Source organism: Glossina fuscipes, unplaced genomic scaffold, assembly GCF_014805625.2.
Source record: "Glossina fuscipes isolate IAEA_lab_2018 unplaced genomic scaffold, Yale_Gfus_2 61541, whole genome shotgun sequence".
Lineage (NCBI taxonomy): Eukaryota > Metazoa > Arthropoda > Insecta > Diptera > Glossinidae > Glossina > Glossina fuscipes.
The window spans coordinates 82,605-100,114 of NW_024003752.1; the positions used below are offsets into that span (position 1 = coordinate 82,605).

At 36.3% G+C, this 17,510-nt stretch overlaps 1 protein-coding gene across 7 annotated transcripts in view; it reads right to left on the bottom strand.

Moving 5' to 3' along the window:
* LOC119643708 overlaps positions 1-17,510 on the bottom strand; it is a 130,462-nt gene that overhangs the window by 48,226 nt on the left and 64,726 nt on the right. For all 7 annotated transcript variants that reach the window (XR_005248383.1, XR_005248384.1, XM_038043137.1 and 4 more), the window contains 2 exons: positions 9,585-9,761; positions 9,377-9,519 (listed from right to left, as the gene is read on the bottom strand). Coding sequence is in view for 5 of the 7 variants with exons in the window: in XM_038043137.1 (XP_037899065.1) it covers positions 9,377-9,519; positions 9,585-9,761 (320 nt within the window). In the remaining 2 variants the exon portion in view is untranslated. The remainder of the gene's footprint in view (positions 1-9,376; positions 9,520-9,584; positions 9,762-17,510) is intronic.

Genomic DNA, 17,510 nt, shown 5'->3' on the forward strand with positions numbered 1-17,510 from the left:
TTGACTAAGCTTTATCAACATAAAGTGCCTAGAGAAGCGGTTAGGGACATTAAAGCAAATCTCACGAAGTAATGCGGGCGAATCAATTGCACCATTTATTAATTTGATTAGGAAGGAAACCCCAAGAACAAATCTACGTTTCTCGAGTGACGGTAAGGATAACAGAAGCAACCTATTTTCATAGGGTGGAAGAGGGGAAATCGGGTCCTAACCCAAATTCCTAAGGGCAAACAGCAAGAATTGCTTTTGTATAGATTCAATTGAACCTACGTAGCATCTATATGAAGAAGACCACACAACAGAGGCATACTCAAGAATAGGTCTAACCAAACACGTGTAAAGCCTTTTAGTAATATAAGGATCATCAAGCTCTTTGGACCACCTCTGTATAAAACCAAGAGCCGACCTAGCTTTGCTTAACGAGGACTCAATATGCAAATTGAAACGTAACCTATAATCGAATAGAACGCCTAAATCTATGAACGAATCGACGTCTTCCAACCTGTGCGAATCAATGAAGTATTGGGTACTAAACGACTTCCTTCTTAAGAAAGAAAGCTTCTTACATTTATTTAGATTTAGCTTCAGAAGATTGAGGGAGCACCATGCAACCAAATTGTTCAAATCACTTTGAAGATGATGTGATTGCGATTCTACGGAAAAAGAAGTAAACAGTTTCACATCATCAGCATACATTAAAATCTTACTGAATTTAATCACGGAGGGCAAATCATTGATGTAAAGATTAAATAAAATAGGTCCCAAGTGGCTACCTTGAGGTACGCCAGACGTCACGGGAAATTCATCCGCGGTAATGAGGTTAAACAAAACCCTGAATGATCTACCATACAGATAAGAGCTTAACCATTCAACTAAGAAGAGAGGAAAGCCAGAGGTCTGGATTTTAAATCTAAGAAGTCTATGATTAACCATATCAAACGCCTTGCTAAAGTCGGTGTAAATGACATCAGTGCGAGAACCACTAGAAAAAGCCTTGAAAACATGAGAAGTAAACTCCAACAGATTGGTCACCGTAGATCTTCCCTTTTGAAAACCATGCTGGAAAGGAGAAATATACAATTTCATGGAAAAGGCTATATGCTGAGCCACAATTCGCTCGAACAGTTTAGGTAGGACACTCAACTTGGCGATGCCTCTGTAGTTCTCTACAAGTTGCCTACTACCACTTTTGTGAATAGGAATAAGGAAAGAAGTCTTCCAACACAAAGGGAAAACACCTAAATTCAAAGACTTATTAAAAATCTTTGAGATAACATCACAAAGCTCGCTAGCACAAGATATAAGTACACATGAGGGGATCCCATCGGGTCCAGGCGAACAATTATATTTCAGAGAGTTCAATCCTTCAAAAACGTCATTTTCCGATATAACAAAGTTAGGAATTGAAACCGAATTAGAAATCGAATATGGATAATTTTCCGATAAATCAAAATTGGCAGTTGAAAAGTTCTGTCGGAAGTATTCCGCAAAGAGATTTGAGGATTCAAAATCATCCGAGGACTCGGAGCCATTAAAAGACACAAACGACGGATTTATGGAGATTTTTCTTTTGGAATTAACGAACTTAAAAAAGTATTTAGGGTTAGAAAACAAGGCGGATTTAACAAACTGAAGGTATCTGCAGTAGTATTGGCGGTTGAGGGAATTAAATTTATGCCTTGCAACAGAGTAAGCGAAATAGTCGAAAGAAGAACCACTTTTCGAAAATTTTTTGAACAACTTGTTTTTCCTATTCTTGAAGTATTTAATTGTCTTATTAAACCACGGGGGATTCTTACTTCGAGGACGGGACTGCTTGATCGGAACGGATGCAGAAATAGCTTGATTTAATACATTGTAGAACGACGACAGTAAGCTATCAATGCTTCCCTCAGAAAAATCGAGCACAAAATGAGAAAGATGTGATTTTAGTATGGGAACATTGATTTTATGGAAATCATAACGTTGATATGAAAAATTTGAATTTGGAACGTTATAGAGGTTCAACGAACCAACATACTTGTAATGAAAGGAAACACCCAATGCTGGATGATATGGATCCTCAGGTAAACTAAACGGAAAACAACGATTAACGCAAACCTCAGGAAAATTTGCAAAGCAGAGATCAAGAAATCTCCCATTACAATTAGGGGTACCATTGTATTGAACTAAGTTATTATCAAATAATTCATTGAAGAACACAACGGTTTTATCAGATGTTGAGGAAGGAATCAAACAGCCAGAACTATCACTGTAAAACCAATTGACTTGAGGCAAGTTGAAGTCACCCAACGCAAGGACCATATCGGTAGGTTTAGATTGCTTGGCCACTTCACAAATGAGGGCGGCCTGTTTCTTATATACAGAGATATCCGAATTTGGGGGAATATAGGAGCAGGTCACATATAAGTGTTTGTTAGGAAATTTCACTCGAATGGCGATAAATTCAACATCGGGAGTAGTTGGAAATTCAAACGAATAGGTGGGGAGTGCCGTAGAAATAGCAATTAAAACACCACCACCATTGCGATACAAACGATCGTTTCTGAAAACTTGAAACGAATTATGGAAAAGTTCCGACGAATGTAGAACTGGCTTCAGCCATGTTTCAGTGAAGACCAGACAGGCAAACTCCGTACTCACTGAATTTAGGAAGGTAGAACGAATTTTTGAGTTTAGGCCCCTAACATTTTGATAAATGAGAGAAAATGAGGCTGAAGAAGTATTTAGTTTTTTGAAGGGGAAAGAGCTAATGCATTCGCATTACGGGGTCGGTCCCGAGGGATAAATTCCTTAATTAATGATCCAACCGGCCACAGAGTTTTATTTAAAATCAAATCCATATTTTCGGTCGGAACTAGAATTTTAAAAGATGAGATAGCTCTAGATTGAGAAGGACCCAGTTTGAAAATACTAACTCGCTTTAAATTGACAGAAGGGGCTTTCGCAGCCAGATAACCCCTTATGTTTTCAACAGATGTATCTGGTGCCAGTCTTGACACAAATATGGCCTTTCTGGGAGGAACTGCCTTCAAGCATATGTCATCAGTACTGGGAGCAGCAGGGTTAACGGATGGGGAGTTATGAGTTGGGGAAAATATAGAGGGGGTAACCACTCTTGCACGAGAAGCTTGCTCAGTTTGGCGACCAGCATTTACACCCGAACAGCGAGGAGGAGAGGACGATTTTCTATTACCCTTATTAGTTTTGGGCGATGAAGCCTGAGAAGATTGAGTGACATCTATGGGAGGAGATACCCTTGCCACTTCAGCATAGCTCAAGCCAGAAGGACTTCTCGGACCATTTGTAACATCTATGTTACCAACCGACTCAGCCGTAGCAGAAACACTAACATTATTTGTAGCCTTTAGGGAATCGCTAACTTGCACCAACGAAACGGACTTAGGAGGTGACGAACCACACGCTACGCTACGCGTTGAGACTACGTTAGCAGGTGAGGAAGATGACTGCGAAATATACCGACATTCATCAAACCTAGTCTTGATTAATTCAAACTTCTCCCACACAGAGCCGAGATTTTTGCTCAAATCTGAGAAACAATTTCTCGTCTCCGTAAAGAGTTTGTAGAAATCAATGTCCCGCTTTCTACAGTCAGGACATGACCATCGTAAACCTTTAGAAGGGTCAAGGACTGCATCAGCAGCACGGCCGGTAATACCAGCACACTTTGCATGTCCAAAACGATCACACAACCAGCAAGAAATGAATCGTTCAGATTCAGGGCCAGTTTTCGCACGACATGGAGTAAATAAACAATCCATGTCCATTGAAAACAAAATAAGTAGCTTATGAAGAAAAAAAAAACGAAAAAAAAAAAAAATAAAAAAAAAAAGAAAATAATAATAATTTTTCGACGGCACAAATTTTCAGGAAAATTAAAGCAAATTTCTCACTTCCCTGCCCACTGTAAATATAGAGCGAAAACTAACGGAAACTGTAAACACAGATTAAAAGGCAAAAAGAGAGACTTTTACCAAGAGCTCAATTGTTGCTTACAATAAACCAAAATGATTTTTTCACACATATGGTTAATAAATTCAAATACAATAAATTCACACTTTATTCTTTTAGAGAATTTTTTAAATTTAAACACGAATAAAGCAAAAAGCTAAGAAATACAACTAAAAAAAATTTAATATTTGTTGATAGAATAAAAACGCGACTACAAGACACGCGCAGAGTTGCCAAACTCTAATGATAAAAAATTTGAATCTAGGGAGGATTGTGAAAATCGACTACTAGAGTTTTTTGTAAATAGAGACCAGGACTTCTATGAGAGAGGCATTTTGAAGTTACCTTTAAAATGGCAACAAATCATACAACAAAACGGTGCATATTTGACCCAAATCGGACAATCCGAAGCATGTTAAATAAAGTCCTGAAGTTCGCATAAAAATAATGGATTTCTTTTTCCCCAAAACTAATATTTTGAAGAGTTTTTATCAAAATAAAATTTAACATACATGGTGTAGCAAGTGGTGTAAAGTACAAAAATTGAACTAAGCATTCAAATATTTCTTAGCGTGCACTAGGAGCTACATATCCCAAGAAACGTATCAATATGAACACGACCAAGCGACGACGTCAAGATATTCGTTTCACCCATACCATTTGTTATTTATTTGCCAATGACTATACAGGCGATATCATAGGATAGAATCAGTCTTTGTGGATATTTGTCTTGAAAACGGAATCAGGAATAGCGGGAATATCTTCATAGGGAAACAATTCCAAGGGTGTTCAATCCGGTTACAAAACGAAGCTGGGCATCAGTGTATTGTGCAATATGCGAGCAACCCTTGATCGAGCGGAAGGAATAGGAGTAGTACTACGTTTTGTAAGCATGTATATTAATTTTATATATCAAGCCCCATTTACATACTTTGTAGAGACGTTATTCATAATACAGCGTTTATTCTGCATTGTGTATAATGTATACGTATTTTTTGCACAGCTCCTCTTGAAAGAGAACGAACGAAACAAGTTCCTGCCAACGTAGTCTTTGAACGTGAATGTGGTATTAAAAAATACCACAAATGGAGAGGCAGAGGAAACAGAGCCCAGCAGTAGTTCTGTATTTCTAGAAAACTGTTTGAGATAAATCCTCTGATTATAAGATATATCGAATAGTTATTTAAGAATCCCTTACTCAGTTTACTGACATGGAGTAAAAAAACAGATAACCAGAAAGTTACCTTTAGAGGAGAAGAAACTTATTAGCAGACTCTGCATCTGTCAACTGAATTGAAAATGTAATATCACGAATGTTTCTACCTATGTCCTGTATGGCAGTCTTCGCAGTTACTTGCACCGACTTCGCCATGAGCCTGCAGACTTTTACCCACGACGATTAGATTCGACGCAAACGGTTAAATATATGTTATTGAATTGCCTGAGATACACTCCTGACCACAGTAAATTCGAACACATATCAAGAGCCGGAAATTTGTCACGCAGCTTACACGCCACAAATTGCTATTTGAAAATGGGTGACACTTTATCCATTTATACTAATATAGACATGGATTTATTAATATTACACTTATACACTTATACTACTTATATTACTATACACTATAGTGGAAGTTTATTTGAATATAATAAATATAGAATTACCACATCGAGCCACCGCCATCACAACTTCTTGCCACTTTGCTGGCTTATTCGTAGAGAATATTTTTCTAGCGTATAACAGCAATAAACGTCCAACACATTATAGGCGAAATAACCGTTACATATACTTAACGCCCTACACCACGGGCTACAACACGGGCGAAAACACGAACATACTTTAAGCCTTAAAGTATGTGTTAGTATTTATGAAATTTATGGAAATAGTTGCTTTTAAAAATGTGATAAAACACCTAGCCAATGATCTTGTTCATAATCTTACGGAAAGGCGTATGTTAAAGGGATTTGCATTTAGTAGATGTGGAGATAGCGAAGCCTTTTGGGCTTAACATGTTTACTTGTAAAATGAAGTAAAACTTAAAAAAAAAAAATATGACACATCGGCAGACAATCTCACATTGTCTAGAGCTTGTTTGAGGAAAAATAAGCCAGAAAATGCATTCGAGGCCTTTGCGCGGAGTAAAGTATTGACGAGACAATTCTATTGAAAAACTAGGCATAAAATTTATCTTATCTACCAAAAGTCTTAGAAAATAATATATATTTATTTGAAAACTTGCACAAAAGACGTCTTAAAAACGAGTACCGTCACCAACAGGCATTCAACATACCTGCTATGAATATGAATGAAAAGAAGGAAGAAGCGCCCTTGGAAAATAATGTTTGTGAAAATACCCAAAGCGTTGCTAGGTCTATTATTGTATACGCGCCGGTCTTAATATCTTCAACCCATAACTTCCATGTGGAAAAGGTGGACATAGCTCAGAAAGACTTTTTTATTCGCTTTATACTTAGGGTAATGTATGGAGAAAGTACTTAGTACTTAGAAAGCTTATGTGAATATAGTTATACAATGAACCTGTACCATTCATTTCATTATTCCTGCAAACCGAACTAACTACGAGCACCTACGAGTGTTTCTCCCGTTCTTGAGTTCTGTGGCAGGCGCACCGACTTATTCCCTATTGTCGACAAAAGCGAATCTGTATAAACTTTGTTGTCCAATTCTCAACGTTGGTGGGAGTTGTCTTTTCCGATTTCGTTGTTGTCGTCGCCGTTGTATAAGTATAATAAAACAAAAAAAAAGAAAAAAAAAAGGAAAAGAAAAATAAGCATGTACACTATCAGCATAGGAGCACACTTACAACCGGCACAGGACCAAATTGCAAATGAACCCCTAAGCCATCGCAAACATGCATAAGCCTGGCAACCGATAATAAATTGACAATAATTCATTTCCGAAACGTAACGACTTTTTAAGGATAAAAGCTAGTTTAAATACGACATAGGTAAATCGCGCCTATTAAGCAATGTTGCTTTAATGGACTTTAAAGAGTCCGATAACGAGAATAAGTGGTAGACGTCATTTAGGTTCTTGCAAACGACTCTGAGCGGATTGAACAGCTCATAATTAAATTTACACTGACTAAGCTTAACCAAGATAAAGTGACAAGAGAAGCGGTTAGGGACATTAAAGCTTATTTCACCAAGTAATAAAGGCGAGACAATAGCACCATTTATTACTTTGATTAGAAAGGAAACGCCAAGAACAAATCTATGTTTCTCAAGAGACGGTAAGGACAGCGGAACCAACCTATTTTCATAGGGAGGAAGAGAGGCAATCGGATCCCAACCCAAATTTCTAAGGGCAAACAGCAAGAATTGCTTTTGAACTGATTCCATTGAATCTACGTAGCACCTATATGAAGGAGACCACACAACTGAGGCATACTCGAGTATGGGTCTAACCAAACACATGTACAGCGTTTTCGTAATGTAGGGATCATCAAGCTCTTTGGACCACCTTTTTATAAAACCAAGCGCGGACCTAGCTTTGCTAATCGAAAGCTCAATATGCAAGTTAAAACGTAACCTATGGTCAAATAGAACGCCTAAATCTGTAATCGAATCGACGTCCTCCAACTTATGCGAATCTATGAAATACTGAGTAATGAATGACTTTCTTCTTGAGAATGAAAGCTTCTTACATTTACTCAGATTTAGTTTCAGGAGATTCAAAGAGCACCATGCAACAAAATTATCCAAATCACCTTGAAGCTGATGTGATTGCGATTCAACAGAGAAGGAAGAAAACAGTTTCACATCATCAGCATACATTAAGATCTGGCTGGAATTAACCACCGATGGGAGATCGTTAATGTATATACTAAATAAAATGGGACCTAAGTGACTTCCTTGAGGTACGCCAGACGTAACGGGGAATTCATCCGAGGTGATGAAGTTAAACAAAACTCTGAAGGATCTATTGTGCAGATAAGAGCTTATCCATTTCACTAAGTAGGGTGGGAAACCAGAGGCTTGGAGTTTAAAGATAAGTAGTCTATGGTTAAGCATATCAAATGCTTTGCTTAAATCAGTGTAAATAACATCTGTGCGAGAGCCACTAGAAAAAGCCTTGAAAACATGACAAGTAAACTCTAACAAGTTGGTGACTGTAGATCGCCCTTTCCGAAAGCCGTGCTGGTGCGGAGAAATATACGAATTAATGGCAAAGGCCAAATGCTGAGTCACAATACGCTCGAACAACTTGGGCAAGACACTCAACTTGGCTATGCCCCTGTAGTTCTCAACAAATTGTCTACTTCCACTTTTGTGGATAGGAATAAGGAAACTACTCTTCCAACATGAAGGGAAAACACCTGAATACAAGGACATGTTAAAAATCTTTGAGATCACACCACAAAACTCGACAGCGCAAGATTTAAGTACACATGATGGAACTCCATCAGGTCCAGGCGAACAACTGTATTTTAGAGAACTCAACCCTTTGAAAACATCATCTTCCGAAATAACCAAGTTAGGTATTGAAACCGAGTTAGTTATAGGATATGGGTAGTTTGCTAATAAATCGAAATTAGCAATCGAAAAGTTTCGCCGGAAATACTCAGCAAATAGATTTGAGATTTCAAAATCATCCGAGGAACCAGAGCCATTAAAAGAAACATGAGAGGGATATGTGTAAATTTTTCTTTTAGAGTTAACAAATTTAAATAAGAATTTAGGATTAGCAAACAGAGAGGATTTAATGAACTGAAGGTATCTGCAGTAATAATGATGGTTGAGGGAGGTAAATCTATGCCTCGCCACCGAGTAAGCGACATAGTCGAGCGCAGAGCCACTTTTCGAATATTTTTTGAATAGCGAGTTTTTTCTACTCTTGCGATATTTAATTGTCTTATTAAACCAAGGGGGACACCTGCTTCGAGGTCGGCACTGCTTGATCGGACCAGATGCAGCAATAGCTAGATTTAATGTATTGTAGAACGATGACAATAAGCTTTCTATACTACCAGTTGAGAAATCAAGCGTAAAATGTGAAAGACGATGTTTTAGCAATACAATATTGATTTTATGAAAATCATAATAATTATTTAAAAAAGTTTGATTTGGCACATTAATGCATTTCAACAAACCATCATTAATATGATGAAAGGAAATGCATATTGATGGATGGTAAGGATCCTCAGGTAAACTAAAAGGTGGACAACGATTTACGTTAATCTCGGGAAAATTGGCAAAGCAGAGATCAAGCAGTCTACCATTACAATTAGGGGTACGATTATATTGACTCAAATTATGATCAAACAATTCACTAAAGTACACAACAGCCCTATCAGACATTGAAGACGTTAAAAAAAATTTATGTATGGTATATTTACATATCGTAGGATAATTATAATAAAATACAAGCACAACTACATACCTCCTCCGGTTCGGAGCTATTGCAAAGATTAGGTAAACATGGTCTCCTTTTTGTACTTTGATCAGAGGCAGCTGCTGTTTCTCTTTTAGCGACCGTATCAGCATCCATTTCAAGAAAAACTTTGCGCGATTTTTTACTTATAGCTGCAAGAAGAAAAGCCAAATACCAAAAACGATTCGAATTATATTTACTTAAATCAGATGCTTACCGCATTCAAAGATGTCGGCTTCGTGATATGTCGCTCCTGGTTTCCTAGAGTGACTGTGACTATCACTTTCGTCTATTGACTTTTCTTTAAGAATTTCGCCTCTTTCAAAACGTTCTCTCAAGGAGCGAGCGTCAATGCCTATAGATATATCTGGCTTACTTCTGCTTGATAATTTACCTAAGCCAAATAAAACCAATGTTTAGGAAACTTATGTTTACTTGATGGCGAATGTAATTTTTACAATTATGAGAAATTCAGCAGAAATATACATGTATACAGGTCGTAGGTGTCTGGATTACTAGACGGTATAAAAGCAATGAAGGTACCAGTTCGTAAAGAAAAAAATTAAAACAAAATATAGGGTATTGCAGTTACAATATTATACACATAATGTTTTTAAAATGGTTCTAACGCGTCAAGATTTCAAAATTTGAAAGAAGTGTACATCATTTGTGAGCCTAAATAACTCATTCGTTTTAGGTATATCTGCCAATTTGCTATTTGTTGCACATATCCTCTTCTGTGTTTTTATACCATAATTACAAATTCTATGTTTTTACTATCGTTAGATTAACTTTCATTTTTCATATAAATTTTGACCTCACTATTTTAGAAAAAGTAGATATCATCTTTTAATCTTACGGAAGACTACATAACGTGATTTTTTTGAGTTATTAAAGCGTTTAGCTATGAAAAAACTTTAAATATCTATATTCTATTCTTTCACTTATTTTAGTTTTCATGATATCGATCAAAAATTTATTTTCATTAATATGACCCCTTGCTTTGTAAAATTTTCACGTATAATTTGAAATTTGAGGCGTAGATTTCCACATCTGCTATGGAGACAGGGTAACACGTAATCGCAATTTGTTCACAAGTTCGTCCATAACATAAGAAAAAATGATATAATTTAGGAAGATGTCGACAGGTTTTTTCAATTTTTTAGTTTACGGGCACCTGGAGGTACCTACGAAGATATGTAACTCAGGCATTCACAAGGCCCAAATACAAATTCGATCCAAAATTAGCTTCGTAACACCGTTATATATATAAAAAAAAAATTTAATATTACCACCTATTATCTTTCTTCATATCGTTTTTGTGAATATAATAACGGAATTCATTAAAAACAATGTTTTGATTACAATTTTGTTAGGAATACCTGTTATGCTAGACCAACAACAACAAAGACTCCTTCGAAAGCGATGTATTCCGTCTAATACTTCTCCAACAATTCGTTGTTTTTATGCCCTACACTCACATTCGTTTCTGACTTCTGTTCTGGGTAGTATGTGTTTATTTTTTCCTCTGTATTCCTTTTTTTTCTGATTGCTTGGTTTTATTTCTACGTTTGGCCCGTGTCTGACTGAGAATTTGGCTTTTTGAGTCTTTTGGTAAGATAATTAACGCGGTGCTTGTGCGTTTGTTTCTTTTTATTAAAAAAAAAAAAGTTTACAAGTGAGTGGTTTCCTTTTCATAAGTGACTGTACAATAAAATGGCAACAAAAAGGCATTATGATCATGGGGCCGCCAGATTAAAACTCCAATAGATTCCACTTATTGGCCGAACCATCACCAAAGAGAAAAAAAAAATTGGGACATTCTGCTACGGTGAATGGATAAAATCACTCCGGTTAATAAAAAACACATGACAAAAAAATTCCACAAATTAGTCCTTTCACTATAAAAAATCCCTCGATGGCATAACGTCATATAATGACTCTATCACCATTCTTCGCGATGGTAATCTACTTGTTCTCGCTTGTAGTCTGCTTGCGACATCTTGAAGTTCAAACCATGTCCGATTTCCACAAAACTACACCACAAACTCAATTCAGTGTACCAAAAGAAGAAATAGTTCACGAAATGAATAGTCAAAGTGAGACTGAACTTTATAAAATCACCAAACAAGGAAGGAAAAACTCAATCCCCTAAAAGAAGGATCATTGTCACTATTGGCCGCTATTGTTTACTATAATCCGTTGATATTGCCTTATACAAGATTCTACACCCCAAATCCCATGAAATGCAAAAAATTCCAACGCCTCGGTCATACTGCAATAAGATGCAATAACGCACCATCTCATGCTAACTGTGGTCCTTCTACACATGCTGAACCGTAATTTCTTCATAAATTGGAATGATCAACACTTGGCGTTAGATAAACAATGCCCACGTTACGTGTAAATGGCTGAAATTCTGAAAATCAGAACAAAATATTACTGTAATTTAGGCGAAGCGCGACGCAAGTGTTGGGAAAACAATCCAACTGCACAAGGAACTAATAAAAGTAATACCTACGTTGCCATCGCTTCTCAAATCCGTCTTAATCAACCACTTACTCCAACTCCTGCTAATGGCAAACCTGATCTATCATCCGCCAAAAATAACATTGAAAAGTTCAAAACAAATATTGAAAAAATCGAAAGAATAACGCATATGATAAAACCTAAAAAAACTAAATGCCCAAAATCACCAGCCCTCAACTCAATTAAATCAATTATAATTGTAGCGGATCCAATCCTCTATCTATCAATCAATCTCTAGTTGTACTTCAGGTGTATGTAACCATTTGAATATCAGCTGTGATTTTTCGGCTGACCAGAATATATTGTTTACTCAAAAATCCTATAGCGACATCTTTGACAAAGACAGGTCAACATAACTAATTTATCACTACAATTGAATAAAGTTTTTAAAATTCTACAATGGAACGTAAAGGACTTGTTAATAATTTGAATGAAGTCCGTACACTTATGAATAATTTTAACCCAATCGTTGGAAATCACACTATTTTCAGTTAAAAATTCCATTTTAACATACAATATATAGCTTGGAAAAGCATTGCGCACATTAATACTATTGTTTATCTTGCCAAAATGGTTGTTTTGCGCAAGATTGACTATGATCTGGTAACTAATGGTAATAGCTAAAAGTCTAATATCAACATTCTTAAACTGGTCTATTACCAAACTATTAGAACGAGTTGCTATAATTTTCCGCTCATCAACAACATCACAACTGAAGCTGGTCTCCCAGCTTTAGAAAATACACTTTAGGAATTAAAAGCTACAATCGTCCCGAAGCTATTTAATTCGAACAGATCTATTATCGGCGAGTATGTGAAAAAGACTATTATTGCCAAGAAAATTAGAAAGTCACCACCAGCAATTGGCTATTGTCTGTCGCAAAGGAATTAAACATTCCAGTAAAAATTTTGCACCATTTTTATTCTTAACCTTCATGAATTTTAAAAGGCTATTCATGCCACATTTCGCTGTCTATGCACAAGAAAGAAGACACTCCAAGTTACCTATTCAGGAATCTCATTGGTGAGAAAGCCCAAATACAGGAAAGCGGCGGTTGGAATTTTTTATACACAGATGGCTCTAAATTTTGCGGTCTGCCGCCTGCCTCCGCCGTGATAGATGCTTCAAGACGCATTCTTCCTAACCACATACTTAACGAAAGTGCTTCAACTGTCACAACTGAAGCCGGAGCTATTTTTCACGTTACGAATCTTTCTTTTCCTTCTTTTCTTTTTAGACTAAGAATTTTTTCACTAGCTTTCCAACGGCGGTTGACGTATGTAAAACAGCTTTCTCGTGCCCAACTTTCCACGTAAAATAAGGAATACACTGCCTTATGATATCTCCACTGTTTTAAATTTTTTTTTAGATAGAATTTTTTTACAAACTGTAAACCATCGCTAAAATTGTCCTTCCCGCGAAGACATATTGCGTAACACTCTTGAGGTCAATGCCAGGTTTAAACGACTGTAACGCTGAGTTTTCGTACAACTTATGGCGCCAATGAAGTCCTCTTCATATGCATGTTATAGGCAATTTGCAGGTTTAAAGGAGAGAGAAAAACTACTTACGTGGTCATAGTGTTGCTTTGTCACCACTTTTAGCTATTAATACCGAACACCGCAATGACTTGCTACTCTGTCCGAGTTGGGTGTCTTTGCCGTTGAACCACATCGCTCTAACCTGAAGCGCATTTGAATCTCCATTGTCTGCCCATCTTTTTCCTACTATTTAACTGTGGTGAGCGTTGTGGAAGAAAGATTTTCCGTGGTAGTCGCCTTAACTTTCTTACTTATTGATTAAACGTTTGCACACAAAAAAGCTCGCGACAGCCATGGTTACTTTTTGGCCTTACGTACGGCTTACTCTTGAGAATTTTCCTATTTATTCCTTGCATATAAATATATGGCCCGCGATAGCCTCCATGATGTTTTCACCAACGTTGAAATATATGGCTGGCAAATAAAAAAAACCGTAACTCTCCCTATTCACCCGCTCATTATATCCTTACTTCTAGTAAGTGAATTAATTGACTAAATTACTAGTATTTATTGTCTACTGACCACAAGCAACACGGAAAACCTAAGCTGAAAGCCAAGGACAATAGTCAGCCGAATTTTACTTGAAAACTGTTTGCTCCGAATAAGGCCTTACCTTTGCAAGCTCTCCAATCACTTGAAGATTTCATGACAATGGGGCGGCTTTGATATCGTCAACGCTTAGATTTTCGGCCGCACAAAAACATAAAATTATTGGAAACACTCTAGAGATATCTATAACTATATGTCTAATCTATAAAAGTGGATAGTCAGTAGCCTTGCTTTCAATATAAAATAAGTAAATCGGAAAATTAACAATATTAATAATTGATAAAAACAATAAAAAACCATGGGTAAAATATCCACAAAGGTATGAATACAACAAATCAGTCAAACTGATATAAAAGCTTAGATGATTAATATAGTAATATTAATAAAATAATGATAGCATAAAAATGTTAATATAACTAAGTCTAACGCTAAGAATAGAAATTATATGATTTATAATATACAACAACATACAAAAATATGCATACAGAACATAATATGTATTAATATGAAATAATTTTATAAAGGATATAATATGTATTATAAGTTAATCATATTAAATCTAGAATCTGGATATCTTAGAAAATATGCACCGCTATACAAAGAGGCATGTGCATATAAGGATCATCAGCAGACTATTTCCTCAAACGTGTTGTTTATATGTACTCTGTAGGAGCAAACTTGACGAAACAAGCAAATGGCTAATGAAAATTCATCTTCCTCTAGGTACTGTTTCCAATTAATCTGATATCAATGCAATGATAAATAATTCGTACAAAAACGATATTTAGCTTTGCTTTAAATTCAATAACATATAGCAAACCAACCTTTGCGTTAATTGCTAACACGTTAGAAATGTGGTTGATATTTAGAAATTGAGCAATTGATATCTATGCATGTAAAACTATGGCAAATTAATTAAGATCTAGTTTAAATGGAAAGCATCTATAATTTTTGTGTTCTGAGAAGCTGTAAAGAAAACAAATGCTGACTAAAGGCTATCGACAACTTCTAGATGGTGATTGCAAGTGCATCTGTTAGCACCGTGTCAATATTACTGTAGCTTTTTGAAATTGTCTTTTATTTAGAACATCCGACAATCGAACCCTCTTTAACGCCACCTTCCACAATGCAGAATTGCCAGAAATCGTATCGTTTAAATAAAGATCATTCCTTGTGATCTTAGATCCAGTAAAATCTGGTAAGACCTACATGTTATTGAGGCGTTTTTTCTGCGCATAAATTAAAAAATCGTTGTAATATTGTGGCAGTATAGTTAATTGAAGTTAAGCATAAGCATAAGCTAATCCATCAAATCATAAAGAGCAACAACAGTTTAAGTAGCCATCTATCCGTTTCCATACTTTATGTAATACTTTATCATATTTGTCATATATTTATTAAAAGCTTTAGTTTAATCATTAACACGAGGAAAACTAACAATATCATTACGTAACTTCTGCATTATGCGCGACCAACGTTAATGGTCGACTCCAATAACCCGGCCATATTAAACCCCACCTGCAATAACCGCAATCAATAATAACCACCATCATCAATAAATATTCGGGAACTACGTCCATGACGCTTTTAAAAGTTTACAATCGGCTTGCTCAGATGGATTCAGTAAAATCCTCATAAAGACCAAAACGGGATTTACTGAAATTGAAAAACAGCTCTCGCTAATGAAAAATTGAAAGAATACTAGTTATTGCTCGACAAAAGTTTTTACTTAAATCACAAGAATCTATCTCTGGAAAACAACAAACAAACTTGTAGCAACTTATGGTGCTTCTCCTCCTACGTCCCGTCGCATCCCAATTTACACTTCGCTCCATATAAGTACTTATACTTCATTTATATCCCCTACTCACATTTTCGTTACTTCTATTTTTCAAAGTTTTCGTTGATCTCCTATCCATGCGATGTAACTACCCAGCAGAGAGAAGTCTCTAATGGTCTTGCAACGCACTCAAATCACTCGAAATGCAACAAACTCAGTAGTTAATCAGGAATTCAGCTATGCAGCTGTGGCTACTTCTGCAGGTACGAAGACGACTTCCTCTTGTGAGCGTAAGCCTGAAGCCGATAAGCGATAACAAGAGATATCGGCATACGGTTAATCGGCCTACTAACACCGGCATTACTAACAGTGGAGTAGTTGTAGTACTTCTTCGTCAGTCCGTGTTTTTTATAGAATTGCGTCCAACAATAAAGGAGTAGACCAGTTGCAAAATTCCACCTTTGGATCTTAACAAATCTGGTATCTGCAAGATTAACGCTGAGCAACTTTGCAAAATTTCTTCACTTAAAATTATTGTTCCTCCGGATCAATTTGCATGAAAGTTTAAAAAATCCAGACGGTCTGAAAGAGTTCTGCTAATGAATCTATTCCTAGGAAAAGGTTTAGGAAACCCATTTTTGCAGAATACTATAGTTTACGTCTGCTATGCATTTCTGTATGTGAAATTTCACTGTTCGTCAAAAGAAAGGATTGCATAGCTGTAATAATGACGTAGGAGATCTTAACAGGAAACCGACTTTAATTAGCGTGCTTTGATTTATCAAAATATTCGCGGTCTCAACAGAAAGTAAAGGAAAACACTTCTTCGATCGTTTGGATGTTTTTACTGGAACGTACTTTAAGCCTGAAGTTAACAACTCTGCATTTTGATGTGTTAGGTACATCCAGTCATTATAGAAGAGATGATGTTGCAGTTCGTAGGATGCCATCCCAGGTTGTTCACGTATCTGACACATGATTCTTATGCACCATATACAGACTGTTTCGAATCTTACAGGGTCCACCGACGAATATTCGCCACTGACAACTTTTGCCTTAATCAGCGCTATTGGGATGGTGGTAGTTAATTGGACGAACCTTCTTCCAGTCTCTCATGATACTGTATATGAAAGGTTCATTGACGTTATATTTGAGTAATTTAATCAAACTCGTAATCCAAGTGACAGAATTTGGGATCTTTTGTTTTCCAATAGTGCATATATAAGCATTCTACGTACAGAGTTAGGAGAAATAGGTCCACGGGTAATATAAATAATAATGCATATAGTAAGATTTTACGTACAAACCCATTTATACTACCCGAAAAACTATTTCGCTCAACTCTTTTGTTGAGGCGTTGGTTGATGGGGATTTAAGGGTGCCATTTAGACACCTTGACTTCAATATGGCGGACCATAAAATGCTTAAGCGCATATTAGGTGATTATAACCTTTCAAGTACATATATACGGACATCCGCCTTTCCGATAAAATTAGGTTATTCTGATAACTCTACTAGTCCCTAATGGTCCAATAAATATTAGAAATGATTCGTAATAAAGAACAAGGCCACATTAAACATTCAAACGCACTTGTTGTGCACTAGATTACATAATGTGCACAAACGTAGGATGTGAACTCAGTTTTTTAAAAATACTCCAAATATTTGGAAGATATTAAGGGTAAATGGTTTAGTAATCATAAGAGCTTCTACAAGTTTGTAATTGCTTCAACAGAAACCAAGG